The following is a 27704-nucleotide window of genomic DNA, read 5'->3' as shown; positions in this document are numbered from 1 at the left end:
GAGCTAACAGGGCCTTGTCGTGCCTAGTTTCAGGGATTCGTGCTTCAGCTCCTGATGTCTCCTGTAAGTGTTGATCATCTGTCTTCGCTTTCCTGCCTATGGTTGTGACTGCTGAACTTTGAAAACAGAACATCAAAATGATGGTGTGCATAATCTATGAAGAAAATAAATCACTTTTCTAAGATTAAGGTTGCTAATACTTCTTTATGACAGAGAAGTTATTGCAGCTCCAAAGCTAAAATATTTATGAAGCTCTCAGTTTATTTCTTGGTCAGAGAGAGAATCCATGAACTGTGAGTGGCACGGAGAAGAACAACACTGCAATGGTGTGAAATGTGTACCCACTGCAGGTGCCCTCACCTCTCCAGTAGATCTTTGTCCACGGGATACAGTCGTGGTGTTTATCCGTGTGTGTGCGCTCCGTTGTGCCCAATTATTTTTCAGTAATGTATATTATGTGTAGCACAGTTAAGCAAACACAAAAAATAACATCTGTACAATAAGAAACAGTAATTACTTTTTTGATATAAATCAGTTACTTCAGACAGCTTTTTATTACTAAAAGCTTTGTAAGAAGATAACTACGAACACCTCACTCCTTGGGCGCTGAGGCCGCCTCCAGCCGCCCTCCCGCGCGCTCCGGGTGCCCCGCGGGCGGGGCGGGGGGCCCGCCGGCGGCGGGAGCGCGAGGTCGCCCGCGCGGGCGGGAAGCGGTTCCGGGTCGCCCATGGGAGCCGACATGCCCGCGGCAGGCCGCGCGCGCTGAGGCGCCGGGCCGAGCGGGCCGCGTCGCCATGTCGTTGGGCGTACGGAGCGGCACTGCGATCCATCAGCTCCGACTTCGGCAGCGGTCCTCGGGCAGGGGCGGCTCCCGCGGCCGGCGGCTTGCCCGGCGAGCAGGAGGAGCTGCACTACATCCCCATCCGCACCCTGGGCCGCGGCGCCTTCGGCGAGCCACCCTGTACCGCCGCACCGAGGTAGGTGGGCTGCCCGGCGGCGGGAGAGGGGTCCCGCTCCGCCGCCCCTGCGAAGGGGCCCGGGGCCGCTGTCAGTGCGAGCGGGGCGGTCGCCAGAGTCCGGTGCTTGGAGGCCGCGGAGCCCGAGGAACCGCAGCGAGGCTCGGCCCCTGGGGTGACCGACAGGCCCCTGGGTGACACCGACAGCCGCCTGGGGTGACCGGCAGCCCTCACGGTGACAGCTCCCGACGCCGCTCTGGGAACACCCCGGGTTCGAAGTGGCAGCTCGGTGTCCAGGGGCACAGGGTCTGGGGTTTGGCACGTTTGAGCACTGTCAGTCTCTCGGTCCCCTGAAGTTTCACAGGGAGATGTGGAGACTATTCTGATGCTAATATACTCCTCATTTTTCTGTGTTTTGTTCCAGTCACAGAAAATGTGGGGGCATCTCATACAGGTAACTCTCCCACGTGCTCAGTGTTTCAGCATAATCAGAGGAGACAGGCTGAAAAGCCAGTCCTCTTGTTGCTCCCAAGTGGTTTAATCCCATCCAGTTTCAATTGTACTTGTGGTTTTTAGCGGCTGTCAAAGAAAAGCGCTTGACTTAGTTGCCAAGGGAAGTTCTTTTTTTTTTCTGGCCGCCCTGAGGTGTCATGGCTTGGGCAGTTGTAAGTGAAAGCTGTTCACTTAACAGATCACTCATAGCATGCCTGACAATGTGGGTGGGCCTAACACGGGCAAACTAAATTTATTCTTGTTTCCTTGTTGTTTTTTTTCTTTAGGCTTTTTTTTTTTTTGTAGTATTTGTGACAGCTTATGGTCTTGTACAATATCCTGCAGTTATAAGGTTGGAAATACACTGTTCTCCCTTTATTGAACTGGAGTATGTTTAGCTTTTATTGAAATAAAACAAACTGTGTGTCTTTCCCTTGGTTTGGTGGTTTGTTTTTGTTTATTTCCCCCCCCAAGTGAGTGTTGGCCATCTAGAAAGATGGCTTCAGGCCATCGCTATTTCTAATGACAAACAGCAAACCTCAAAACTTATGTTGTGAAGAATATTTGTCTGAAATCTGTAAGAGACAAGAAAGTCTTTTACCTTCCCTGAAATTTTAATTTCCTGCTATAAAGGCACATACTGTTGTCTTCAGAGCAGTGTGTTTTTAATTAAAAGATGTTTTTGTGTTTCAGGATGACTCACTTGTAGTGTGGAAAGAAGTGGACCTGACCCGGCTGTCAGAAAAGGAGCGTCGTGATGCTTTGAACGAAATCGTTATCCTTGCCCTCTTGCAGCATGAGAACATCATCGCATACTACAATCACTTCATGGATAACACCACGCTGCTGATTGAGCTGGAGTACTGTAATGGTGAGATCCCTGCTCCCATTTACAAAGAGGCACCTGCCACATTTCTGGGTCGCCTTCCTGTAGAACTTGCAGGGAGTATCCCTGGGGGTATCTAGGGAGCAGAGGAGTGGAGGTGAATTCTGCTGTATACCTCCTTAAAAAGAGGTTGAGAACTCTGTTGATTCGTGTCTCAGGTGCCAAAAAAAGAAATCCAGTAGTTAGTGCAGCCAGTTCAGGCAGCAAATGATTTCCTGAGTCTTCTGAATGGCTGATGTAGTAGAAGAAGTGGTAATGTACACTTGTGGTGCACCTTGCTATGCTGTTTTGGGTGGGCAGTGGGAAAAGACCATGAGAATAATTGAGCCTCTCAGCCAGTACAGAGCAGGACTGTTTTTTGCAGAAGTGTCACTTAAATAGGTTTATAATTAATCTTAGTTATCTCCTGTCACACTGCAATCAGGACTTTTTCCTGTCTTCTGCTTTCAGCTTCTACGTTTACTATTAAAACAAGACAAAAAACCACCAATAAACTGGGTCCTTCTGGTGGTGGAGAAAATTTTAAAATTCCATCCAAAACCAGTTCAAATGGTGGTGTTTGGAGTTTGCAGGGGAAACAGTCCCAGCTGGGAGGGAGTGATAGAAGGGTTTGGTATGAGGTTCTGACTAGCAACCACTGTTAGACAGCAGGAAGAGGAGGTCATATACAGGTAATACTGCTGGAACAGAATACCTGTCTAGAACTGCTGTGTGGTTCCTATTTGGATGAGTAAGCTCCCCATGCGAAGTGTCCAGTGTATATATAGGGTTTGCATTGTTTTGGCTCATCAGCAGAACCTGTTTTTGCTGGAAAAGTCTATCATCTTGTTGTTATTGCCTTAGATTGTCTTCACTGGAACAGGCTGGGGAGCACAAGAGTTGTGCAAAGTCTTTTTGAAGGGTGTTAAACACCCTGGTTGGCAGGTTGGCTAAAGCTGTTTTTGCTTCTCTGCTTTTTATTCTTATGCAGGGTGGAGTCCAGTGCAAGAGTAGGGGAATCTTAGCTCTTTGAGGCACCTCTTATTTTAGGGGTACTCTCTCTATGTGAGTTACTTATCTGCCCTGAAAAGACTGTGTGCTTGGGGCCATTATAAATTTGTTGGAGAGGACAGAGAGAAGCTGGTTAGGACTGATGTCTGTGCACATTTTTGTTAATGCTCTAAGCTGTTTTACTTCAGGATAATAACCAAGAGATGAGTATACAGCCTGCGTTGCCTTAAGGTACCGAACAAGGGACATGAGAAAGAGGGAATCTTAGTTGGACTTATGCATAATGGTTCTGCCAGTACATTAATAGTTGTCTATGTGACCTCTTTTACAGTGTACAAGCCCAAGATAATTTGTGAGTAATTTTTAAAGTAAGGCTAGACTAGTCACTGTCAGACACTTCTCAGAATCCAAAGGTTTTACTGTTTAGCTTGCACATCTCTTCTGAAGATCTAGAAAATAGTTTCAAATTTGAGTAAATGTTGCCGCCATTTTACAGAGCAGGAAGCCAAGTTATTGATTTATTTGCCTTTAGTTCCATGTGTATCATGGTACCATAACACTTGGATTTACCATGGGACAACATCAGTGAATACATCTGAAATAGATTTGGGAAGAAATATCCTATAAAATACATTCCTTGAAGAGAGAATGACATATGTCAGAATGTTAGATGTGATTAGATAAAACAAATAGTAAATTAGTTTGATTTTTGTATATGTGTATTGATTATATGAGTCAGGAGCTAACTTGACTCCTTGTGTAGGATTTTGGCAATGTCATACCTATCGTGATGCTCTTTGGTTCAGAAAAGCTGCAAAAAAAGATGGGAAAAAATGAGAGATGAGGAACAGAATTGACTAAAAGCCTGCATAGTCTGAATCACTAGGAAAGAGGTTCATAAGAAGAGGCAGACGTGAATATTTTGGTTAAATTATGAATGTGAAGAGTGATTTGTAGATAGTTTGCAAATGTGAACATAGGGCAGAAAAAAGAAATGTTGAGAAGTTATAGCAAAGCTGAATGAGAAGAAATTAAGTCAAGGGAATCTTAATTAGGAACATTTTCCTAACAGGAAAGTCTGAAATAAGTTCCTCAAGAAGGCAAAGGAGCCATTGTGACCTGCTTTGGCCAGGGAGCACTTGACAGGCCCATGGAAATCATACAGCCAAAAGCTGTCTTGCACCATACCTGTGGGAATGGGGAAGGTCCTGGTGATCTGTTATTGTTAGGACATAATATATGATAATTGGGAACTGGAATAGCAACAGGATGTGATCAGAGATTTGGGATTTACTGTTTGGATGCCGATCTGACAGTCTCACTACCTGCAGCCCTCAGCATTGTTTCTTTTAGCTGTCCTTGATTTTCAGTCTGCCGTCTTGAAATAATGAGGTGCCCTGAAGATTCTTTGGTGGTGCTGCTGTTGTCAGTGCTTTGTGAATTCTGCATCCATGTATTTGGCAGGGCAGATGAAAGAGAGGCAGGTCAGAGCTGGACAGTAAGTCAGGAAAGGCAGTAAATGGTGCTTTCAGGGACTACTCTGACCTTAAAATTGCTTTATTTCTCTTTTCTTATTTATTTATATATAATGCTGAGGAGGACCATCTCACATGATTTGATGTACAGGTTGTACATGTTTACATACATGTAAAAAAGTAGGGACTACTATCCTAGCTTACTGATTTTCTTTTCAGAGTATAAATGGTGGTGTTAAAGAATCATCTCTGCTTAAGCTTAAATATGCCAGTGAAGTTCTTAGATGGAAGAACTTAATTTTGTGAGTACCAGTCCAGTTTAAGTGAAGAGTGCTGAGAGAGAGCTGTAGTGGTTGATCAAATCTCTTAGGGGATTTGAGTATTCCCAGCAGCACTTGAGCAAAGTAACTGCTGCCATTAACCTCTCTATCTTTTTCATTAACTTGTAATTACAGGGGGGAACCTCTACGATAAGATTCTGCGACAGAAAGAGAAGTTATTTGAAGAAGAGGTAATTTGGACTGGTTTGAGGGAGCAGTGGGGCTGACCTAATGTTCTAGGCATCTGTCTAGTTATTTGAGTATTTCTACAAAATTTTTTCCAGAATCCTGGTAGGGAATTTCTGTGTTTATCTGGGGGCTGGCACCCTTCCTCTCATGTTCAATATTGCGAGCATTTATGGACTGTCCAAAACTTCTTATTTTCCTTTTTGACTGTCTGTAAGAAGTATGTATTTCCAAAGGAGGAATAATGAAAGAGAGCAGGCTTTCATCACCTTAACATCTTGGCAAACATTTAACTTTAAAACCTCTTTCTGTGTTTCTTCCTAGTTGGTTCTTGATTTCTCTCCTTTCTTAACCATTTTGTAGGTTTTTTTCAGAGTAATTTCCTTGAATCTTTCTTGCTCTTTTCTTTTTCTTTATTTTATTTAAACTTGTTTTTTTGCTGTCTGCTTTCATCGCATGCTGAGGTGAATAATGATTACACTTACTTGTTTTATATAGTGACTTTTAAGGCTTTCTGGCTCACGGACAATATTAAATGGTCAGAATTCATATTTTGGAGAGCACAACTGTAGATGTTTCCCATGTGGTCATTAGTTGTCATTTCCAACAGTGTCATTTTCACTTATTGAATTCTGCGACACTTGTCAAGACAGACACTATGAATGGCAGTAGCACAACTGACCTTTTGGAATATCTTTTCAGAGATTTCCAAAACAGGAAATTCTAAATTTTCATACTCTTGAAAGAGCATCTAAATGGTATGGCCAGACCCTCTTGCTGTGCCTCAGTGTGACAGGTGTGACAGGGACATGTGGGGTTTTGTGGTGGGTTTTTTTGGGGGGTTTTTTTTGAGCCTCACATAATACTTATATTCGTATCTGTGCAGATGGTGGTTTGGTATCTCTTTCAAATTGCATCAGCTGTGAGCTGCATTCATCGAGCAGGAATTCTTCACAGGTAAGTGAAGCAAATGCAGCAAAGCTGAGGTAACCAGTGCGATTCATGGGTGTGAGTGAAGAACTCCTTCGCTTCTATGTTTAAAGCAAGCACTGAGCTTCTCTCCAAAGTGTAGTTGGACTGCCTAGATGTTAAGTATCACTTCTGTAAAGGAATTTTATTGGGCTAGAAACTGTCTTGTGATAAAGGTGCAGGGAACCTTGTATTTAAAAATGGAGTTGCAGCTTTGTGAATAAAGAGTTTATCCATATAGGAAGGAAGTAAATTTGCCCTTTATTGCTATAGCACACAAATGATGTTTGCTAAAGTGGGTAGGAAGGGCAGTTACCACAGGCCAAAGGTACTTCCTACCTGCTTCACAATTAATGGCTTCAAGGCAATATTTACATCCCTCTATAATTCCTGGAGGATAACAGTGATGAAAACTTCATGTTACTGCATTGCTGTAATATAACCATACAAAGATTTGTCCTGCATTTGGCTGAATCTTATTTCTTTGGCATGTTATTTAAGGAAGTAGTCCAGTCTGTTAGCTGGTAGTGGTAATTTTTTTGACAGTGACTCTTGAGATTTTAATGTGTAGCTAATTACCTTTTTGGTTGCCCTTTTGTGTTTGGTAGCAGTAAACTTCATGGCTTATGTGTGCTTCAAGGAGGCTATGATGTTCTGGGCAGTGTCACACATGTAGACAGCCACTTCCAGCACAGTTGGATTGTGTGCTGCACTAAGTTACGGGCATAGGTGTGTGAGGATGTTTTGTGTGGGATAGCATCCTGGTTGCTGCCATTCTGAATCTTTGGTAATTGGCAAGCCTTGCTAATGAAGGGTTGGTATCCTATGCTCAGCAAAGTAGCACCTGAGTTTTTGACTTGAAGCAGACGTCATGTCTGTTCTGCTTTGCAGTGATTTCCTGCTTGCCACGTCTGGACATGTGTGGCCCTAAATCCTTCCATAATAAGGAATTGAGCAGTTACTTAAACGTTTGCAGTGATTTCCTTCTGCTGCAGACATTGTCAGAGTAACCCAGTACTTTGTGATGCCCCAGGTGGATGAATGCAAAGTGCTGCATTACTTGGTGTTATCCTGATTTACACTTGGAAGTTGCTGATGGTACTTTAGGAAAAGAGAGTGTTATGAAGTGTTGGCCATGGGAAGCAATGGCTTCCTCTCCATTGACAGCCTCTTATATTAATCTGTGAAACTACATATAGATTATTCTGTCAGGGAGAAAGTGTTTTCAATGAATTTTGGAGTTCAGCATTTTTGTGGACAGCAGCCTTTTGGTCTTCTGGGCATAGTATGTCATAGAATCTTGAAATCATTAAGGTTGGAAAAGATCTCAAAGATCATTGAGTCCAACCTTTGACTGAACAGCACCATATCAACTAAACTACATCACTAAGTGCCATGGCCAGTTGTTTCTTGAACGCTTCCAGGGATGGTGACTCCACTACTTCCCTGGACAGGCCATTCCAATGCTTAACAACCCTTTCAGTGAAGAAATTCTTCCTGATGTCCAACCTTAACCTCCTCTGGTGTAGCTTGAGGCCATTTTCTCTTGTCCTGTCGTTAGTTTCCTCTGAGAAGAGGCCAACCCCACCTGGCTACAACCTCCTTTCAGGTAGTTGTAGAGAGCAATAAGGTTTCTCCTGAGCCTTCTCCAGGGTAAACAACTCCAACTCCCACAGCTGCTTCTCATCAGACTTACTCTCCAGGCCCTTCACCAGCTTTGTTGCCCTTCTCTGGACATGCTCCAGCATTGAGGTCAATGTTTTTCTTATAGTGAGGGGCCCAAAACTGGGCCCAGAACTTGAGGTGTGGTCTCACCAGTGCCAAGTACAGGGGGACAATCATTTCTGTGGTCCTGCTGGCCACGCTATTTTTGATACAGGCCAGGATGCCACTGGCCTTCTTGGCCACCTTAGCACACTGTTGTCTCGTGTCTGTAGCTGGCAACCAGGTCCTTTTCTGCTGGGCAGTTTTCCAACCACTCTTCCCCCAGCCTGGAGCACTGCATGGGGTTGTTGTGACCAAAGTGCCCGACCTGGCACTTCACCTTATTGAACCTCATACCATTGGCCTCAGGCCGTGGATCCAGCCTGTCCAGATCCTCCTTGCAGGGTCTCTCCTACCCCCCAGTAGATCAACACTCCCACCCAACCTGGAGTTGTCTGCAAACTGACTGAGGGTACATTCAATCCCCTCATCCAGATCATTGATAAAGATATTAAACAGGACTGGCTGAAATACTGAGCCCTGGGGAACCCCACTATTGACTGGATGTGGCACCATTCACCACCACTATCTGGGCCCAGCCATCCAGCCAGTTTTTAACCCAGCAAAGAGTGCATCTGTCCAAGCCATGGGCTGCCAGCTTCTCCAGCAGCCTGTTCCTGCACCTCTTAAGATTTCCTTCTTAAAGTATGTCCAGCCTTCCTGGACCCCTTTGTTTTTAAGAGCAGTTTCCCAAGGGACTGTCTGGACCAGTGTCCTGAAAAGGCCAAAGTCTGCCCTCTAGAAGTCCAAGGTAGAGGTTTTGTTTACTCCCTTCCTTACTTCACCAAGAATTGAAAACTCAGTCATTTCATGGTTGCTACCCAAGACGGCCTCCAGCCACTACATCTCCCGCTAGCCCTTGTCTGTTTGGAAACAGCAGGCACTACCCCTGGTAGGCTTGCTTACCAGCTGTGTCAGGAAGTTATGTTCCACACATTCCAGGAACCGCCTGGACTGCCTCCTCTCTGCTGTGTCAGGTTTCCAGCAGACATCCAGCAGATTAAAGTCTCCCACAAAAATTAGCAATTGTGACATCAGCCAGCTGCTTACAGAACATCTCATCTGCCTCTTCATCCTGGTTGGGTGGTCTGTAACAGACTCCCACCAGAATGTCTACCTTGTTGGCCTTCTGATTCTCACCAACAGGCAGTCAACCTTATCACTGTCCTTCAGCTCTACAAAGTCAAAACACTCCCTAATGTACAGAGCCACGTCAACACCACACCTCTCTTTCCTCTCGCTTATGAAGAGCTCATAACCATCCACTGCAACACTTCAGTCATGCAACCACATTTCCACCATGGCAACTGTGCCATAGCTTTCCCGCTGCACAATGGCTTCCAGCTCCTCCAGTTTGTTATCCAAGCTCTGTGCAGTGGTGTAAATGCACTTCAGCTGGGCTATCCATTTCATCCCCAACACTGGCATGCTGCCTCCAGGCTCATCTCTAGCAAGCCTGGTCTTATCCCCTGCTCCCTTCAAACCTAGTTTAAAGCCTTCTTAATCAGCCCTGCCAACTCATGGGCTAGAATCCTGTGTCATATTATAAAGAGCTGTTCTTGAGGGGTAAGGACGTTATGCTTAAGTTCTAGAGTGGCATCTGTTTCACACCCTCCGTGTGTGTTTATATTTGCATACATACATATTCATACCTACATTTATGTTTTTAGTGAGCTCGGTGACTTCTGGCTTGGGTCTATTTATAAAACCAGGAAAAATAAGACCTGCTTCATGACCTTCATACAAGAAGAAACTGAGAGGGGGGGAAAGAACTATCTTTGATCTGTGGCCTTTACATAGGTTCTGAAGACTGAGCTTTTTAAACTGTGTTGTATTTGTGTGGGAAATGTGATAAAACCTGTATAACTGCAGTTACTGCCCTGGTATTTGGGGTAAAATTGCCTTTGGAGAACTCTGTGTGTGTGTGTGTGTGTGTGTGTGTGTGTGAAGGCAAGTGCTAGCAGAGTAGCAAGTACTTCATTTTGGGGGAAAGGTATAGTAATGTGTGGAAGACTGAACTCTGCAAATATATTTGAGTGTTTGCATTTCTTTTTTCTACTTTCAGAGATATAAAGACATTAAATATCTTTCTAACCAAAGCAAACCTGATTAAATTGGGAGACTATGGGTTGGCAAAGAAGCTGAACTCTGAGTACTCTATGGCTGAGACTGTGAGTATCTGCCTTCTTCACAACACAAACTGAGTTTTGTTTTTCTTTCATCTCTGCATGCCTTGCAGAAGACCAGGGATGCTGTACATTCTTGCTGCTTGCTTTCTCTTATTTTCCTTTCCCTCTCCCCTCAATTTCCCTCAATGTTATAGAATCATAGAATTGTTAAGGTTGGAAGAGACATCTAAGGTCATTGAGTCCAACTGTTAACCCAGCACTGCCGTGTTCACCACTAAAACACATCCCCAAGTTCCACATCCACACATTTTTTTTTAACACTTCCAGGGACAGTGACTCAGCTGCTTTCTTGTCTTTTTCCAGTACTTGACCACCCTTTCAGTTAAGAAATTTTTCCTAGTATCTTATCTAAACCTCCCCTGGCACAACCTGAGGCCATTTCTTCTTGTCCTGTCACTTATTACCTGGGAAAAGATACTGACCCCCACCTTGCTACAACTTCACTTCCTAACTTTATCTCACTAACATTGGCATATTTGCTGATGTGTTACAAGCTGCAGTTATCCTTGCTCCCAGATTACCTTCTGGAGGTCAAAGCAGCAGTAGACTAAAGATAGGTACCTCTGTGGGCACAGAATGGTGCCAGTGTAGCTGTGCTAGAGAGCACTGCCCTGCTTTCCCCTAGGCATGGTACTTCCAAAGGTGAATCTGTTTAATATGAAGGCAGTGCTGGCTGAACATACAGAGACAACAGTGTAGTCCTTCTGGGCTAGTTAAGGCCAGCTTAACAAATAAAATTAGTTTTATCATGCTGCTGGGCTAACAGGTAAATTTTGCCTCAGGTGGATCTGAAATAGCTTGGATGTGCATGCCTGACATTGCCCTGTTTCATAGGCACATCTCCTATCTCCGTAATATTCAGTCTCTGAACTGAATTGCAAAGAAGCAAAAAAGGCACTTACAGTGCTTGTATGGTTACCAGGTGTATGGTTTATTGGTAATGCTGCTGGAGGGGGGCGAAGCTTTGTAGGAGAGATTAATTCTACCAGAAGGTTGTCAAGCTTTTCTTTGTTCCAGACCCTGCCAGAAAGCATTTTCACAGCCAGAGCTGTGACACAGGGTAAAGCTGTATTGCAGGCACCTGACAGGCTCAGCTTGGATTTCCCAGCTCCATTAATTTCTGTAGTGAGCGTTAGGCTTGGAAAGGGAGACATTGTCTGGAGCTCCTATCTCCTAAAGGCCTTTATTATAGTTTGGGACACAAGCCAACTCACACTTCCCCTTACCAAGCTGTATTATTAGATTTAATGCCAGGTGTTGGTGTTCTGCTAGGATGTGTAGTTAAATATTTACCAATCCTCCTTCAGAACATGAGCACTATTTTGCAGTTGCACAGTGAGTGGTAATTCAAGGCTACTGCATAAAGCTGTCGCTGAGCTGCACTGCAGCAAAACCACTTCTGTTTCATCACACTTTTCATGGCCTTCTGGCTTTCAGAAAAAATGTGGTCTGTGCTGTGAATTTCAAGGTTTGTTTTTGCCTGTGTTGGCTGTGATCATCTACACCTACACCCACAAGCATTTTTTTCCTTTTTCACATATGAAAAATTTTGAACTACGCACTTTCAGCCGAATTTCATTCTGTATGTGCTGGCCATGTTCTGAGCTAGTTGTTCAATCTGTGATCTAATGACCAGTGGCAGGCTGGAAGTAATTTTTTAGGAAATAAGTGCAAAACATGTTGTCAGTATTTGTAATTGTAACAGTAAAATTGTGATTTTGTAGAATGTTTACATCTTGCTTACTAAACACTGATTTCTTAACTTACTATTCTTTCTCTCATTTACCAAGAAAGATAGAGAAAATATGTCTGTCTTATAGAAAGCTTACATTATCCTTGGCTTAAAAAGGGTTTGGGTGCAGTATCCTAGTTCTCTTTGTGATACTCCAGCTGTCTGGGCTTCTAAACCTTCCTGTGGCTGGGACTCACAGAGCTCTGTAGCTATCACACTGTAACAGGAAATGGAAGGGAGATGGCAGATTCTGAAAGTGCCCATTAGGTAAATAGTGAACTGCAAAGGCTTTGTAGCCCTTGGAGGTTTGCTGAGAGAGTTGAAAAGAGGGCATCTATAAATATTTCCCATTTTTCTAAATTGTGTCTTCCTCATTTTATTTTTCTGTCTAGTTCCTTGCTAAGGAATGAGCTTCATTCGTCTGGAAGCTTCATTCTTACATCCTTTCCCATATTTGTTCTGTGTCTCCTTGTAACTTTGAGCTATACCACTATTTCTGCAGTACCTGGGAGGCTTTCTGTATTTGGGTGCTGGGTTTTGGATTTTGTGTGTTGGGGGTGTTTGTTTTACACCAATTGTTCAGGAATGACCACTTCTGAAGTGAAAGCCTTTCAGGTGAGACTCCACCCAGCTTTCTACATACCGACCCAAAAGTAACCCCTCTGACACAGAGCAACCTTTGTCTTGGCAGTGTCTTGTGATCAGAGTGGCTTCATAGCCATAGGCTGACATCCGTATTTGAAAGCTTTGCTGGCTACCTTTTCCTTCAACCTCTTGTTAGAGTTTCTGTATGCCTGGTCAGCATGTAAGGCCCTGATTACTTCTAAATATAGTATGTTTAAGAGAGGGGCAAGTCCTTGCTGTGTTCTCATGAGAACATATTTCTCTGTTGAGAAATATGTACCACATCAGGATCTGAGCAGAGAGGTGTTTAGGATCTTTTAAGAAATTCAGGAACAGGCTTGTGGATAAGAAGGGAAGAAGTGTGCTTGTTCCCACCCCTCCAGAACGTTGGTGGAGTGTGTCACTTCAGTGCTGTGTCAGAGCAGTGTCTAGCTCAGATGCTTATGGTCCTCTGTGAATGTGATGGATACAGAGCTCCTGAATTGAAGGCTGCTGGGTCACTTCTGATTTTTAAATGTTATTTTTCCTAGCTGGTGGGAACTCCATATTACATGTCCCCGGAACTCTGCCAGGGTGTGAAATACAACTTCAAATCAGATATTTGGGCTGTGGGCTGTGTCATCTTTGAGCTGCTTACTCTGAAGAGGACCTTTGATGCTACTGTAAGTCTGCCAACCAGGATGGATTAAGTAACCTTATTTTTTTTCATCCTAAGATTCACACTTGGCTCATAGCTTTCTTAAGTCATGTTTTTCTTTCATTGTTGTTTAAATCTGCTGATTAAGGGAACAGAGGCCAAGAGTGACAGCTATAGCCAGAGAAAATTCCTGCATGATTTTCCTTCGTGCAGGTCACCTTTCTGGCTTCTGCCAAACCCATCCTTGTCTGCAGCCCAGGTTTACCAGATGCAGAATACAAAATGTGCTAATTTGTATCATGGTTGTGCATGAAATATCTTTCTCACTACAAGGTGAAAGTTTGTGATTGTAGTCTTCTTGCTTTTTCTGCATTACTAGCTGTGAATTTTCTGTGTAGCACTCTGTAGCAAAAAGTTCCAGCCTTCAGATTTTATAGGATCTAATCCTGTTACTCTTTCTCAAAGCTTGGTTGCAAGAAATGTTGGGTCAAGCTGGCATGGGGAGGGTGAAAGGGAGCGTTGCTGGCTGACATGTGATTTGCCAGCTTGTGCCATGAGATGGGAAAAGCTGCTAGTTACCATAATGCAAGATTTTGTAACCCTGAAAGACACGATGTGAAAATACCATCCTTCCCTGACTTTCTCTCAATATGCTGCATAGGAGATTCCATGCAGAGAGAAGCCTATCCTCCCTGCAGTGTTGGAGAATTTGGTGGGAAGCTGGGTGTTGCCACCAAGTCATGGTTATCAGAGGTACCATTTCTGCAGGAGTTATAATTAGGTTTCTAGGGAACCTGCTAGGCAGGGAAGAAGAGAGATATGTCCTGATCAGAGATGGAGGAAGAAAATAATGGTGGTCTATAGCATCTCTCCCCATTGGACACGTTGTCCAGTTCAATTCCCTTACGGCTGCTTTCTGGCTTCTGCCTAGAATCCCCTGAACCTTTGTGTGAAGATTGTACAGGGAAATCGCGCCATGGAAGTCGATTCCACTGTCTACTCCCGGGAGCTGATCCAGATGGTGAATTCCTGCCTTGATCAGGTTGGTGAACTTTTTAATTTTCAGACACCCCTTCCCAACTGCCTCAGCCATGGAACTCAGGGCTGAAGGGGAATGACGTGCCTGTTTCAGCATGTGGGTTGTCGATGCAGGGTAATTTTTGTGAGGCCTGAGGCATCACTAGTGCTGGGCTTTCTCCAGTCCTCTGAAAGCATTGTCTCAAGATGCCATTCAGTCCTGCAGGCTCTGGAGGGCTGCTGGCTTTACTCTGAGGACAATTATTGAATGGGCTGGCAGAAGCACTTATTTTTGAATGCAGTGCTGTCAAGGTGGGAGTATCATCTCAGTAGTCTCTTAGGGTTCTGCCTTTCCATGGGGAATTAATTTCGTGAAAGCAAACATAGTACCTTCAGAGCATGGAAGTCCCTCCTGCACATCCGTGGCATTTATCCCTATTAATTCTAAATATTTTAATTAATTCCTTTCCCTTCTGAAGGTCGTCAGGAAAGGAGGTCCATGCAGACTTGAATGAGGTCTTCTGGACCAAGATTTTATTATAGATTATGAGTATTTCCCAGAGAATTACTGGTTGCTTCCTTCTTTCAGGACCCAGAGAAGAGACCCACTGCAGATGAATTGCTTGAACATCCCCTTCTCAGCAAACGCAGAAGGTAATCAGATGGTCTTGCCTGAAACCTGGGTGGGTGTCAGGGAAAACGGGAGGATTTGTGTGAACTAGTGAGGCAGTTATTGAAGTACTTCATCCTCTTTAGGAGAGGAGTGCATTCTTACAGTTTTGTCTTCTGACCTGATGTTCTGTTGCTGCATGGGTAAGGTGGGAAAGGTCTCTACATCCTTTGTCACGGAAGCTGTTGTATTGAGAACCTTGAGGCATTCTTTTCTGAGACCCTTTTGAGGAATGCTGGTTCCCTCTCTTCAAATCTCTGAAGGAACGGTCTCAGAGATCCTCCTATGGTCATTGAAAAAAGCCATTTTGAATATATATATTCAAAATATCATGCAGTATAGAGGCTCTCACTTTCTCCTTTTGTTGCCTCCCCCTTTGGGAGAGACTTGCATTGAAAGCCCATTTTAGCTTAGTTTGACCATCAGCCTGCACACACTGTCTTTTTATGAAAGGTGGACCATAATTCTGGGCTGTTTCAATCCCACATTGGTTGCTTTGGGAATGGCAGACTTGGTCCTTTATACCAATATTCTTTTACTTGGTGATCAGCAAAGTTTGAGTTTGGTCTTGCTGTTTACACTGTTAGAAGCCCAAATCCTGATAATATTTAGCCATTTATGGTTATTCCTGTGCAATATGGGTATTGGTTGGCCATATTCTCTTACATATGTAGTTTGTTGCCCTCAGCTCTTCTCGAAGTTTGTTAACTGTGTGGTACATTACTTCTGCCCTAGTTACTGTGTATTGCTGCGAGCTGGTAAACAGCTGCCACATTTCCTCCAAGAGGGAGCAGCATTTTCTTGGAAAGGAAAGCAGTCCGTGTGTGCTGCCTGTCAGTAAATTGCATTGGGCAATGTTGCTGTTTCTTAAAATGCTTTTTCTCCTTTGGCAGGGAAATGGAAGAGAAAGTCACGCTGCTTAATGGGCCAAATAAGCGACCAAGGTAATTATTTAGACATGTGTTTGAAAGGAAGTATGGAGAGAACAGCTCCCTAGAGAGGAACTTTGCTCCGAGTATTAGCCTGAGACAACTGTAATGGAACAGTAGTTTAGAAGATCACTGAATGCCAGGAATTTGACACAGTTGTCACATGGTTATTGTCCCATGTTTTACTCTGCCTTTTATATCCTGCTAATATGTAAGGTTGGAGCCTTATCTCAGCAGGTCCCATCCAGCTCTACCCTGTACTACTGAGGAGGTAATCTTTACAGCCTACATATCTAAGATGTAATGTAGATCACTCCTTTCACACAGATTCCCTTCAGCAGGAGGAATATGTCTGTCCAAATGTTGACTATTAAAGTATCTTGCATAAAACTTGATAGAGCAGAGGTTTTCCACAGTTCCCAGCAAGGAACTGTAAGCAGAGTTGCTCTGTGAAGCAGGTAGCTTCTGTGACATGTATAGCTGGTTTTCTGTTATTTGTCAGATAGAATTTGACCAATTTTTCCTCATAAATTTGGAAGTACTATCACTATCTGAGCACTTTATGTGAAGTTGTCCCAGTTTATGGGTTGTTCAGTTTGTTGGAAGAGCGGTTTGTGAAAATAAAAACCATGAGTGGTTGTGAAGAGGAATCTGCTAGACAACAGTAGGAAAATGAGTGATGACAATGAATGCAAACTCATTATTAAAAGCACGTGTGTTTTATCGGGGGGGTCTTGTGCAGGTCAAGTACCATGAACGAGGCTCCCATTGCAGTGGTGACTTCGCGCACTAGTGAGGTGTATGTCTGGGGGGGTGGTAAGTCCACCCCCCAGAAGCTGGATGCCATCAAAAGTGGCTGCAGTGCGCGCCAGGTGTGTGCTGGTAACACTCACTTCGCTGTGGTGACAGTGGAGAAGGAGCTCTACACCTGGGTGGTAAGTGAGAGAAACTGCAGGAAGGGGGTAAGGGTGGGAAAGGAGAGTCCAGGTCCACTGCTGATCATTCACAAGCCTCTCAGAATCAGATGGGCAGGAAACTTGGAAAGTGAGAAATCTGATTGTAGGGGACACTGTGAGGCCATCTGAGTCGGGACTTACCCAAGTCTCCCAAGGCAAGTGAGTTATGGAGAGAAGTTTTCCACTGTGACAGGAAGGGTATTGGAGACTGTGCACTTGAGGATTGTAGGTGGTAGTCTTGTAGGCCCAAACACTAAGTCAAACATTGCTTCATTCCTTTCCTGACTACTAGAAATGCACTGGAGGCTTTGTGATGCTCTGTTGGCTTTGTGTGTTTTTGAGGAGGGTTTTCCAAGATCAGAATAGGTGGGTTGAGTGACCTTTTTGTAATATGGCTGTCATCTGTGAGGCAACTTGTGGATGAAAGAAAAGATGTCTTATACTAAACAACTCTGCTTTTTATGATGAATGGAAATTCTGTAATTTAGAGTGAATTAAAAGTGTTGGCGTATAGTGCATTTTGAACAACACTTGAAACATCTCAGGCTTAGATGGTCAGTGACATGGAGGTATTCTGTATTTCCAGGCTTCCATGAGCTTTTGTATTGATTATACAGAATTTGTTAAGACAGATTAGAAAATACTGGTAGGTTAGTGAGAAAAGAAAGAGATCCAAATGGGAGGAGAGGAACTTGAAGTAATTTGCTGGATCTTCTTGCAGGAATGGCCACTGAAAACTTTCATCTGGCTATTACTATTTTAGTTTTAGTTTCAACATTATTTGGTTTGTTTTTCCTGCATAATTGCTAGGTCAGGCCATTTCAGTGACATTTGTTTCACATTATGCATTTCTTTGCAGCCATTAGGATTTAGAAAAGTAGGTCAAAAAGCTGAAGGATGAATTTCAGCCCTGCAGCAGAGAGCATTCTGTAGCCTTGCAGGTGAGAAAGGATTCCTCACCAGCTGGTGACCTGAGACTGGATCACTCCTTGTTAGTGCATAACTGCCTGGAAGCCTGTGCTACCATTGAGAACATTGCCTGCTGTTGTGCCACATAGTCTCTTCCCTAGAGTAGCTACTACACTTTCTCATGTTCCTTGCTGTCTTCTGTTGTTTGTTTGAGGTGCTGTAACTACTGGCACCATCTCTAGGGTTGTGGATATGTAACCTCACCAGATATTTCTGTCTTGCAGAATATGCAGGGAGGCACCAAGTTGCATGGGCAGCTGGGACATGGAGACAGAGCTTCCTACCGGCAGCCAAAGCATGTTGAGAAGCTTCAGGGAAAAGCCATTCGCCAGGTGTCCTGTGGAGATGATTTCACAGTGTGCATCACAGGTGAGAGCTGGAAGTCCTTTGGCTCAGACTGTTATGGATGCGTTGGCGTTGACAAGTCCCCTCACTTTGCAGTGCTGTGGAGGTGTTTGCCTTCACCATAAGAGTAGCAGAGCAGCTTTGTGCACAATGGAGAAAGCCCCATATGTTACTCATCGCTCAGTTTTGAGGATAGTGTTAACATTATTACATTTGAGATAGATCAACATTATTACACAGAGGAAGATATTGACTCCCAGGAAGGATGGGTGTTTTCCTAAGGATGTGCTTGCTCCTTTTTGGTGATGAAGCTGGGTGTTTAGTACAGCTCCTTGTGGCTGTGCAGAGTCCTTGCTTTTACCGGTGAACGTGTTGCCTCCATGTATGCTCATACTAAAGACAAAATAGCCTGCCGTCAAGAATGTAGATGTGTTTCAAACTCTTTTTGGACTGTGTAGGGAAAGAATCATCCGGTGATGAAAGAGGATGTGTGTCTGGGATTTGCTGTTCAGTTCAGAGTGCTCAAGTCCTGCAAGCTGCCTCTAGTTCTAACCCTGCTCATACTTTTAGAGATGTGTTAGCTGTGGTGTCTCTTATGGAGGAATTTGAATCTGGCTTTACTCATGCAAATGATTCTCAGCAAGGTAGTTTCAAGTTTATTTTGCCAGTGCTGGAAAAGCAGAGATTTTACAGAGAGAAGCTTAGATGCTTTGTGTGGTGGTGAAGTGACATAGGAAGCCACAGGATGAATTTGTGTGTTTCTGTTAAAGAACTTTGCAGGTCCAACCAAAGATTTTTTGACACTGAAATAGCTGCAGGTTGTCATGTAAGATCATTCATCTTAACATGACCAAGAAAGGACTCCTTAGTATCCTGATGACATTCTTGTGCACTAAAGAGGATGACTGCAGAAAAGAGGTTGCTCTGACCGTGTCTTAAGAGGTTAATATGCAGCCTAACACAAGCTCTGTGTGCTGACTAAGCTTTCCTTTGTGTCCTTCAGATGAGGGCCAAGTGTATGCCTTTGGTTCAGACTATTATGGATGCATCGGTGTTGACAAGGCTTATGGCTCTGAAGTGCTTGAGCCCCTGCAGCTGGATTTCTTTCTTACTAACCCTGTGGAGCAAGTCTCGTGTGGAGATAACCACGTGGCAGTGCTGACCAGGAACAGAGAAGTGTACACGTGGGGCTGTGGAGAGTACGGTAGGTAGAGTCTCCTCAAAGCCTGAAGGCACTGGGCCTGCCTGCCCAGAAAGTGGCTTGGTGCAGGTGTGTCATGCAGCACCTGGGTGAGGGCTGCCTGTATCCCCTGGGGGAAGAGAACATTGTTTATTTGGGGTTTTCTTTCTGTGTAAAAATAGGGATCTGGAGACTGAGCCTTTAGGACTTTGCTCTGGGAGGCTCTAGGGTGCCTCTTGGCTTCCCTGTGTGTAGGACAGTGGTTCTATGAGTGGGGTTGGATTCCCTTGAGGATTGGTGGGTGATGCTGAATGTAAGGCAGCAGGTTTGTAGTTCTGTAGGGAGATTCTTTTGGACTGTGGGGAGACAATACCAGTTCTTAGGGTTGGGATGGGCACTTTGTGAGGCCATTTCTAACTGCAGTGTTTCCACTCACACAGGGCGCTTGGGCTTGGATTCAGAAGAAGACCACTACACCCCTCAGAAGGTAGAGCTATGACTACTTCTTCTCAAAATATGCCTGGATATAAATCCAAATTAGTTACTGTTTGGAAATATTAACTCTGAGGCTCAGGTGTTTTTTCTGAGGTACCATAGAGTTTGTGAGGCTTTTAACTTTGCTTCCTCACTTCATTTTTCTTCATTTACCCGTAGAGATCATGGCAGAGGGGCATACCACTCCCAAACCAGACAGCATCATGACTTAGAGCTTCATTGCTATGAATTGAACTAGAAAAACTAGCTTAATGTTGGGGAAATCATAGTGGGAAATACCAAATGGCATACCTGGGGTCTGTAGAGGAAACTCACAGCAGTGCAGCTGCTGGGAGTCTCTGAATTTGACCTAATGAGTTAAAGATTAGTTGAAAGTAAAACCCTGTTGAAATACAATGCTGGGGGTAATTGAAGTATTCTAGCCTATTGGGGCTTAGAAACCTATAAAGATGTGCCCAGAAGCACAGTATCACACCCACACAGCACAGACACAGCCCTACTTGCCTAACTAGGTCTGGTGCTTGTAGACCCCAGCTGACCAGGATGCCTGTGTACCATGTTTCTGGCTCCTGTGCTGGTCACTGATGTCTGCCTTGAATTTCCACATTGTGACCAGAGTTTCAGTATGCTACAGACTTTATGATCTTCTTACGCTTTCATTCAAAATAACTGCATTTGTTATTGTCAGTGTCCAGACTAGCTGTACCACTGCTTTAACCCTGTATGTTTTCCATGTGCCAGCTTCCTGTGTAGTAGGTGTCGGGATTTTTATTTTCTTGGGATATGTTTCTTTCACATAGGTGGATGTTCCAAAGACCTTAAACATTGTGTCCGTTCACTGTGGCTGTGACGGAACTTTCTTGCTCACCCAGACAGGCAAAGTCTTGGCATGTGGACTCAACGAATTCAACAAGCTGGGCCTGAATCAGTGCACATCAGGGATAATCAACCATGATGTAAGTGCATTTGGATTCCTGGCTCCAGCTCCCAGCAGTCAGTATTATATGGGGAAATGGAGGTCCTGTGACAAAGCGTTCGTTAGCTTCGTGCCAATTTTTTAATTCCAGTCCAAGACAATGGATACTGGGATTGTAGGAGGGGCAATTTGTTCCTAAGTTTCCTGTCTGCCCTGTGGGCTTATGTCAGATCTGAGGTAATGAAACAGAGCGAGCTGCTCTATGGTGATTTAGCCAGTGATATGGATCCTGGCAGTTCTTTACCATACCTGTGTTGGGACTGTCTAGGTTTAATGTTGTGGTCTGCCAGGACCTACTTGAGGAGGTCTTAGCAGATAAATGTGTAATCTTTCACTCTGTGCTTACCCACATGTGTTTTCTCAGACATACTGTGAGGTGCCATATGCCACTTCCCTGACTTTGGCCAAGCAGCTGTCTTTCTACAAGATCCGTACCATTTCTCCAGGGAAGACACACACAGCTTCCATTGATGGTGAGCCTTCCGCGTTAAGAAGTGAATGCTGGTTGCTGAGTTATGTTACATCAACTTTGCCCTTGACAGAAGCCAAGGGGTTCACACTAGGGGTTGTGTTCTTGGTAGCAAGGCTCATGCCTGCTCCAGGAACCCAAGATTCCTGTTTCTCAGCAGTGTTGTTTCCTGGCCAGCTGAAGCAGCAACGTCAGCCTTCCATTTTTTAAAGGGGAAAAAAAAAGTTTTGGGAAGACTCATGCTCTGGGCTAGTGGAGGAAACATTTATGACCAAGTCAGGCTTCGCCCAAGTGACATCAGTCAGAGGGCTGTGAGGAGTCTCAACGCCTAGCATCAGAAAAAGGAAATAGTGGGAGAAGGAACTGGGGAGATATTTCCAGGCTGAACCCATTCCTCTTGGCTGGCACTGTCCCCTTCCAGCCTGGCTGGCTGCTCAGCAGAGTCCTTCCTGGTCATGGGCTGTTGCTCATTCTCTGTATGCATGGCTGCTTCTGACATTGGGCCCTTGCTGTGACTGTCTCCTCATTCCTCCTCTCAGAGCGAGGCCGCCTCCTGACCTTCGGTTCCAACAAGTGTGGACAGCTTGGTGTTGGGGACTATAAGAAGCACCTGGGAATTAACCTGCTGGGAGGCCCCTTGGGGGGTAAGCAGGTGATCAGGGTTTCGTGTGGAGATGAATTCACCATAGCTGCTACTGACGGTGAGTGGGTCTTTGCTGAATTGTGGTGGGTTACTTTAAGCTTGATCTGCAGGGTGGTTAACTGGCTCCCACTGAGCATTTCCTAGACCACCCCCACAGCACTGTGTTGAAATAAATAAGTACTCTAGAACGGAACTGTCTTGCCCCGTTAGTTGTCTCAGAGACTTGTCTCAGCACCAAGTATTTGCTGTCCCTGGGGCCGCAGAGTGCTGACTTAGTGGCTGCCTGTTAGGTTTGTGGTTGGTTTGTTCTCCCACTGGCAAAATGGAGCTGATGGATTAGATGCTTTGGGATAGCATTAACAGCAGAGAGGCTGATTCTTACAGCAATTACATGCCAAGAAGGAGGGAGGGAATTGAGCCCCTGAATTTCTTTTTCCTCAGACAACCATATCTTTGCTTGGGGTAACGGTGGGAATGGGCGTCTGGCAATGACATCGACTGAGAGAGCTCATGGCTCAGATATTTGTACCTCGTGGCCTCGACCAATATTTGGATCATTGCATCACGTTCCAGACCTGTCCTGCCGTGGCTGGCACACCATCATCATTGTTGGTAAGTATAAGTTTAGGATGAAGGTTTGGGATCTTGTTTATGATGATGTATCCCTTGCAAGGACCTAGAGTATAAATCCTGCTTGGGAACAGGCCAAATTGCTGAGGGGAATGTGGGAAGCTGCTCTGAGCTATAGGCCAGCAACACTGGCTTTGTAGGAGTTGTCTTTCTGAAGACACTCTAACTGAAACCATGCTTCTCTCCTTGCAGAAAAGGTGTTGAACTCTAAAACAATCCGATCCAATAGCAGTGGCCTGTCCATTGGTACTGGTGAGTAACCTGCCCTGGGGAGCTGTAGTTTAAGTCCTGAGTGGATGCAGTCTGGGACTGCAGCATAGTTTCTCTCTGTTTGAAAGGCCTCACAGAAGAGCTCAAAGGGAGGAAATCAAGTCGGTGCTGTACATGGGAAGGGAGGGCCCAAAGCCTAGAAAGCAGCAACTGAAACAGAGGAGAAAGAACATGGTGCAGAGACACCTTTGTAGTTGTGGAACTTCAATTTTACAAGGAAAAGCTGAGAGGAATTCATTGAAGGGAGCTGATAAGGGAAGCTGATAAGGCAGCTGCTGGAGAGTTGGAGTCCAGTTTCTGGGACTTGTGGGATGGCTGGGGCCAAGAAGCTGCAAAAGACTGCTTCACACAAACCCGTGTGGGGAGGCTTGCAGGAAGTGTCGAGGGAGACACCATTATCATGTGCCCTCACCATGACCCTACAGCACAAATTTATGCATCTTCTCTGCTCCAGCTGGGGTTTGGCAGCAGGAATAGCAGAGGTGGGAAAAGTATAAAGTTTTCTCTCTTGTTTGCTAGTGGCTCAGAGCTGCACAACTGGAGGAGGAGAGGAAGAGGATAATGAACAGGAAGCAGAAACCCCGAACCCCAGTGGAGGCTTTCGGGGAACCATGGAAGCTGATCGTGAGCTGGGGGGCTGGATCAGCACCTCAGAAGCTAAGGGAGGCAGCAGTGCTGACAGCAGTTCCTGCCCTGGTTGGCTGCGGAAGGTAACGTGGTGTCTCAGAAATGCCTTAAAATGGGGAGCCCTTAAGGCCTTGCTGCCTTTTTAACCACAAGAGGGTGTTGGTGCATTTGTTGAGAAGATGGAACGAGCTGCAGGAAGTTGGCAAGGCCTAACAGTGCTGCTTTTGTGTATCCAGGAGCTGGAGAATGCTGAATTCATCCCCATGCCTGACAGCCCCTTTCCTCTGAGCATGGCATCTTTAGAGCCTGAGAAGGAGACTCTTCCTTACCAGAAACTTCAGGGACTCAAAGTAGCCTCTGAGGAACCTGTTGGATTAAACAAGCCCAAAACGGAGCCCTGGGTAATGTTATCCAAGTGAATGCTTGGCTAAAAGCTCTTGGGGACCTTAAATGGCAATGTTTGAATTATGGGGAGAGCTGGAAGGAGGCTGTTGGATTGGCCTAATTCATCTGGATGACGAAAAGAGGGCTGATGATAATCAGAGATGATGCTGCAAAGAGAACAGTTCACAAATATCTGGAACACAATGCTGGGGCTTGGTCAGATTTAAAGTAATGAGGCCAGTTCTGTGGAAAAATGTTGTTAATGCAATTGGAAAAAAAAAGAGAAGCCAAGGGCCCAGAAGCCTACCAGAAGATAGAAATTTAGAAAGCTGAATTTGCTGTGAGATGGGAAGAAGAAGTGATATAGAAAATCACTGAGAAATTACAACCTGTGAGACTACCTTATTCCAGGAGTTTTCTGTGCCAAGAGGAGGCACAGATCCCATGTGTAGGGAAAGGGGGTTAAACCAGATGGATTTTGGTGGTAGGAGAACAGGAACAACTTTCCCAGTAAAAGGAGGAAGCTAGTGATTTTGTACTAAAGACAGAATGACTAGTAGCTTGCTGACCTTGTCTGCTAGAAGTTTGGGAAGTCAGGAAACAAGCTGGGATGACATTCTGGGCACGTTTTTTTCCCTGTGGCATATACAGCTCTTGGCCTTGCACTCAAATCTGGCTTGACTTCCCTCCATGTCTCTGCAGCCTACTTGCCTGAGTCCAACCTTGCCGTGTGGTGAAGGGAAGGATGCATCTCCTGTGGCAGGCTGCATGTGCAGTGCTCTGCAGGTGGAGGTGACGCACCTCCGAGGCCTGGTTTTACAGTGTCTGGAAGATCAGAAGAAGCTGCAGCAGGAAACCGTTCGTCTGAATGCCCAACTCCAGCGGTTCTGTAGGGGGACAGAGGGAATGCAGCAGGTGAGCGTCCGTCACTTGGGTGCACATCCATGCTCAAGGTTCATCGTGCTCTTGTGTAGATTGTGGAGGCTGTGCAGAGGGAAGCAGCTCTTAACAGCCGCCTCTCCTAGGGCAGAATGGGAGACGGGGACTGAGCAGCTGATGCTGCCTCTGGTAGTAGCAAAACAGGAATGAAGCCAAGAAGGAGTTTTCTGTGAGGACAGCCCATACTTTGAGGGACTTGGGATTCCTCTTTATATCTCCTCATGAGAAGGGATGGGTAATCAGAGAGTCCCAAATGGCTGTGGAGAATACAAACTGTGCCTTGTATAACTTCTAGCTTTTTAGCAGCTAGTCCTAGAACTGTTTGGGCAACTGCTGCATGTTTTGGCAGGTGGAGGTTCATTCCAAAGGAACACAGACAGCCAAAGAGGAGGTGGAAGTGGATCCGAAACCTGACTTGGATTCAGATTCCTGGTGTCTCCTGGGAACGGACTCGTGCCGCTCCAGCCTCTAGTCTCCTGAGCCCACTGGGATCCATCTAACTTCACAGCACACTAACCGAATGCAGAGAGCGGCTTTCCTGGCTTCAGGTCACTCGCAGACAAGGAGCGAGGCCGGAGGCTCCAGAGCAGCACCCATGTACGTTTGATATGAACTAGGAGTGAGTTTGAGAGGGGAAGGGCCCCTGAGCTCTAGGCCAGCTCAGTGATTGAAGCAGCAGCAGCTCCTCTTTGTATACCTAATCTGTCAATTCTACACGTGAGGCAGAACGGCCCCATTATGGCAATGGCTCCAGTAGCAGCTTGTGGCCCTTTCATTGTTTCACTGTTTTCTGGGAGCTGCCTTTGGGACCCCAGTATTCATCACTGCACCTCTGGATGAGAGGAGGAAACATGTTTTGTACTGAAGCTGGCTGAACCCTAAGACTCGCCACCTTCACTTCAGAAGGGTGAAGGGCTAGGATCCTCTCCCTACCACATGGTAAGGCCCTGCCGGTGAGGCTGCTTCCTTCTGCTCAGGGGCAGAGGGACCAGCGAACGTCTCATTCTGGAGGCAGTGGAGATGTTCCTCTTAGGGAGGTAATGGTAGACAGCATGTCCCCTGGCCTCGAGGCACAGCTTCTGGTCATATGGCTGTGTCCACTGGTCTGTATAGACAGAGTTTAGAAGGCTTTGTTCTGGGCGCTGAGGGCTTTCCAACTTGCAGGCAATGCACCAAGATGAGTGAATCAGGTGCCGTTTCCCACAGCAGTAGCAGGGACTGTCTGAGGTGGGATCTCTAGTTCTTGGTTTCAGACCACCTGCTTCCCAACCAGACGCCAAGTGTCTGGCTCTCAGACTAAGTTACCCATTTTTTGCTCCAGCTGTTCAACTTGGTTTGGGTGCCAGAGTTTCTGGTTTCTTGGCACAAGCCTGTAGCTGCTCCCTGCTTGGCTTCTTTTCTGTTCAGCCCCTATGCCTACACTCTCTGTGGGTGTGGGAAGAATCCATGTTTTTCCACTGAAGTGTTTTGATGAAGCTGGAATGCCGTTTCCTACCCAGAATAGGTCATTAATGCAGTGGTCACAGTATGCAGCCTTCCCCAATGACCATAAATGATCAAATCTCTGTCTGGAATTCACCTTCCTTCAAAAAGTGAGAGGCTTTCCCAAGAAAATTGGAGATGGGAAGAGGTATGGTCTGATGCTCAAGATTTCCTCATTTTCTGTTAGAGAATGAGGTTAACTTTATTCCCCTTAAATTTGTTAGCAAACTGACTTTCTAGTAAGCTTATGGGATTGGTAAGATCCTTGGGAGCAGCTAGCCTCCCCTGCCTTACGTGAAGCCTCTAAGGAGTCCTGAGTTCCCCTCACCTTTGCCGTGAGAGTGGAGTTGTGATTTCATCAGGCTTAAAACATCCTCATCAATGGCATGCTACTAGAATTGCCTTAGGTCTACTGGAGGTGGTTATCCTGTCACCTCTGCTAGACTTCTTTTGAGAGACTGTTCTGGGGAATTCAGCATTCCCCATTTGTCTCTAGAGGTGGATACCAAACCATTTGCTTGTAACTTAATGCTCCTTAAATACTTGTTTGATGCCTATTGCTAGTGTCTTGGAGCTGAATCAAGTGCGTTCTCTCCAGTGCAGTGTCCAGGGCAAGGATCCTACCAGTGTGCCTGTCCGTTGCTACCAAAGGCGGGACAGGAGGAGAGCCCTCCTGGGAGGTGTGAGTGTCAGGCACCCTGGTTCGACCATGGCGCTTGGCTGCCCTTGTGACTCTGCTCTCCTTTCCCCCATGTGCCTTGGAGCCAGTTCTCAGGTCAGGGTCCCGGCTTGAGGGTTGTTGGTCACATTGCAGCAGTGCCTTTGAGGAGTGAAAAGTTGAGCCTGAGCCATGTCCAATAAGCAAGCACCAAGCTGATGGGAGTCGCTCTCCTGCAGTGCACTGCTATCCTCATTTCTCAATGCTCTGCAGTTGGGAAGCTAGGTGCACAGACTGGATTCCCCTTGGATCTAGTGGAGGATCAGGGTTCCTGACAGAGGATGCCCTGTGCTCCGCAATCTCATATGTGCCTTAGAGGATTCACGCTATCCAGGTTGTGCCTGTTACAGACCACAGATTTCACACCAGCCAGCTACGCAACAAAAAAAGCAGTTTAAAGCCAGCACTTTCGTCTCGGGCTGAATACGGAAAGGCAAGTGGGCAGAAGTGCCTTTGAGCAGTTTCAAACCCTTTTTGCTTCTCCCCTTCATGCAGTGCTAGCTCCATATGTGTTGGTCTCCTGCTAGTGTTGCTCCTGAGTTGTTATAGTGGAACACAACTTATGCGTGCTCTGACACTGGCTGAAAACTAGTTTGTCGTTGTCTTTTTTTGAAAGGTTAAAGGGTGGAGTGGTTTGGAGTTTCTGTTTAAATAAATGTTTAAACTCATACCCCTGTGTTTGGAGTCTTTTTCTTGGGGTTTTTTGTTTTTTTTTTCCCAAAAGAGTAAAGGGAAATATGCATATAGTCAGCTGGCTTCATGGCATTCTGTTTTTTATTATTTTC

The 27704-nt window shown here is 45.4% G+C and overlaps 1 protein-coding gene across 1 annotated transcript; it reads left to right on the top strand.

The window, feature by feature from the left end:
- Nucleotides 1-867: 867 nt before the first annotated feature.
- Nucleotides 868-27589, top strand: NEK9 (NIMA related kinase 9). Its single transcript, XM_018082342.3, has 22 exons — nucleotides 868-977; nucleotides 2142-2319; nucleotides 5255-5310; nucleotides 6192-6262; nucleotides 10104-10209; nucleotides 13114-13245; nucleotides 14152-14262; nucleotides 14827-14891; nucleotides 15801-15851; nucleotides 16579-16771; nucleotides 17986-18130; nucleotides 19110-19310; nucleotides 19727-19773; nucleotides 20582-20737; nucleotides 21122-21230; nucleotides 21766-21927; nucleotides 22311-22481; nucleotides 22692-22751; nucleotides 23289-23479; nucleotides 23633-23797; nucleotides 24483-24695; nucleotides 25069-27589. Exons 2-22 carry the CDS (start codon nucleotides 2277-2279, stop codon nucleotides 25189-25191), a joined length of 2571 nt encoding a protein of 856 aa, XP_017937831.3. The 5' UTR covers nucleotides 868-977; nucleotides 2142-2276; the 3' UTR covers nucleotides 25192-27589.
- Nucleotides 27590-27704: the final 115 nt, after the last annotated feature.

The sequence above is a fragment of the Manacus vitellinus genome, unplaced genomic scaffold (genome assembly GCF_001715985.3).
Source record: "Manacus vitellinus isolate BGI_N305 unplaced genomic scaffold, ASM171598v3 scaffold_6_pilon, whole genome shotgun sequence".
In the NCBI taxonomy this organism is placed as follows: domain Eukaryota; kingdom Metazoa; phylum Chordata; class Aves; order Passeriformes; family Pipridae; genus Manacus; species Manacus vitellinus.
Note: the sequence above shows the minus strand (reverse complement) of the source record. Positions and strands in the feature narration are given on the sequence as shown.

Excerpts from the sequence above, each read along its gene's own strand:
- NEK9 (XM_018082342.3), top strand. The coding sequence starts at position 2,277 with ATGGATAACACCACGCTGCTGATTGAGCTGGAGTACTGTAATG. Across the intron at positions 6,263-10,103 it reads CGAGCAGGAATTCTTCACAG|AGATATAAAGACATTAAATA; the intron begins GTAAGTGAAGCA and ends TTCTACTTTCAG. Across the intron at positions 22,482-22,691 it reads GCACACCATCATCATTGTTG|AAAAGGTGTTGAACTCTAAA; the intron begins GTAAGTATAAGT and ends CTCTCCTTGCAG.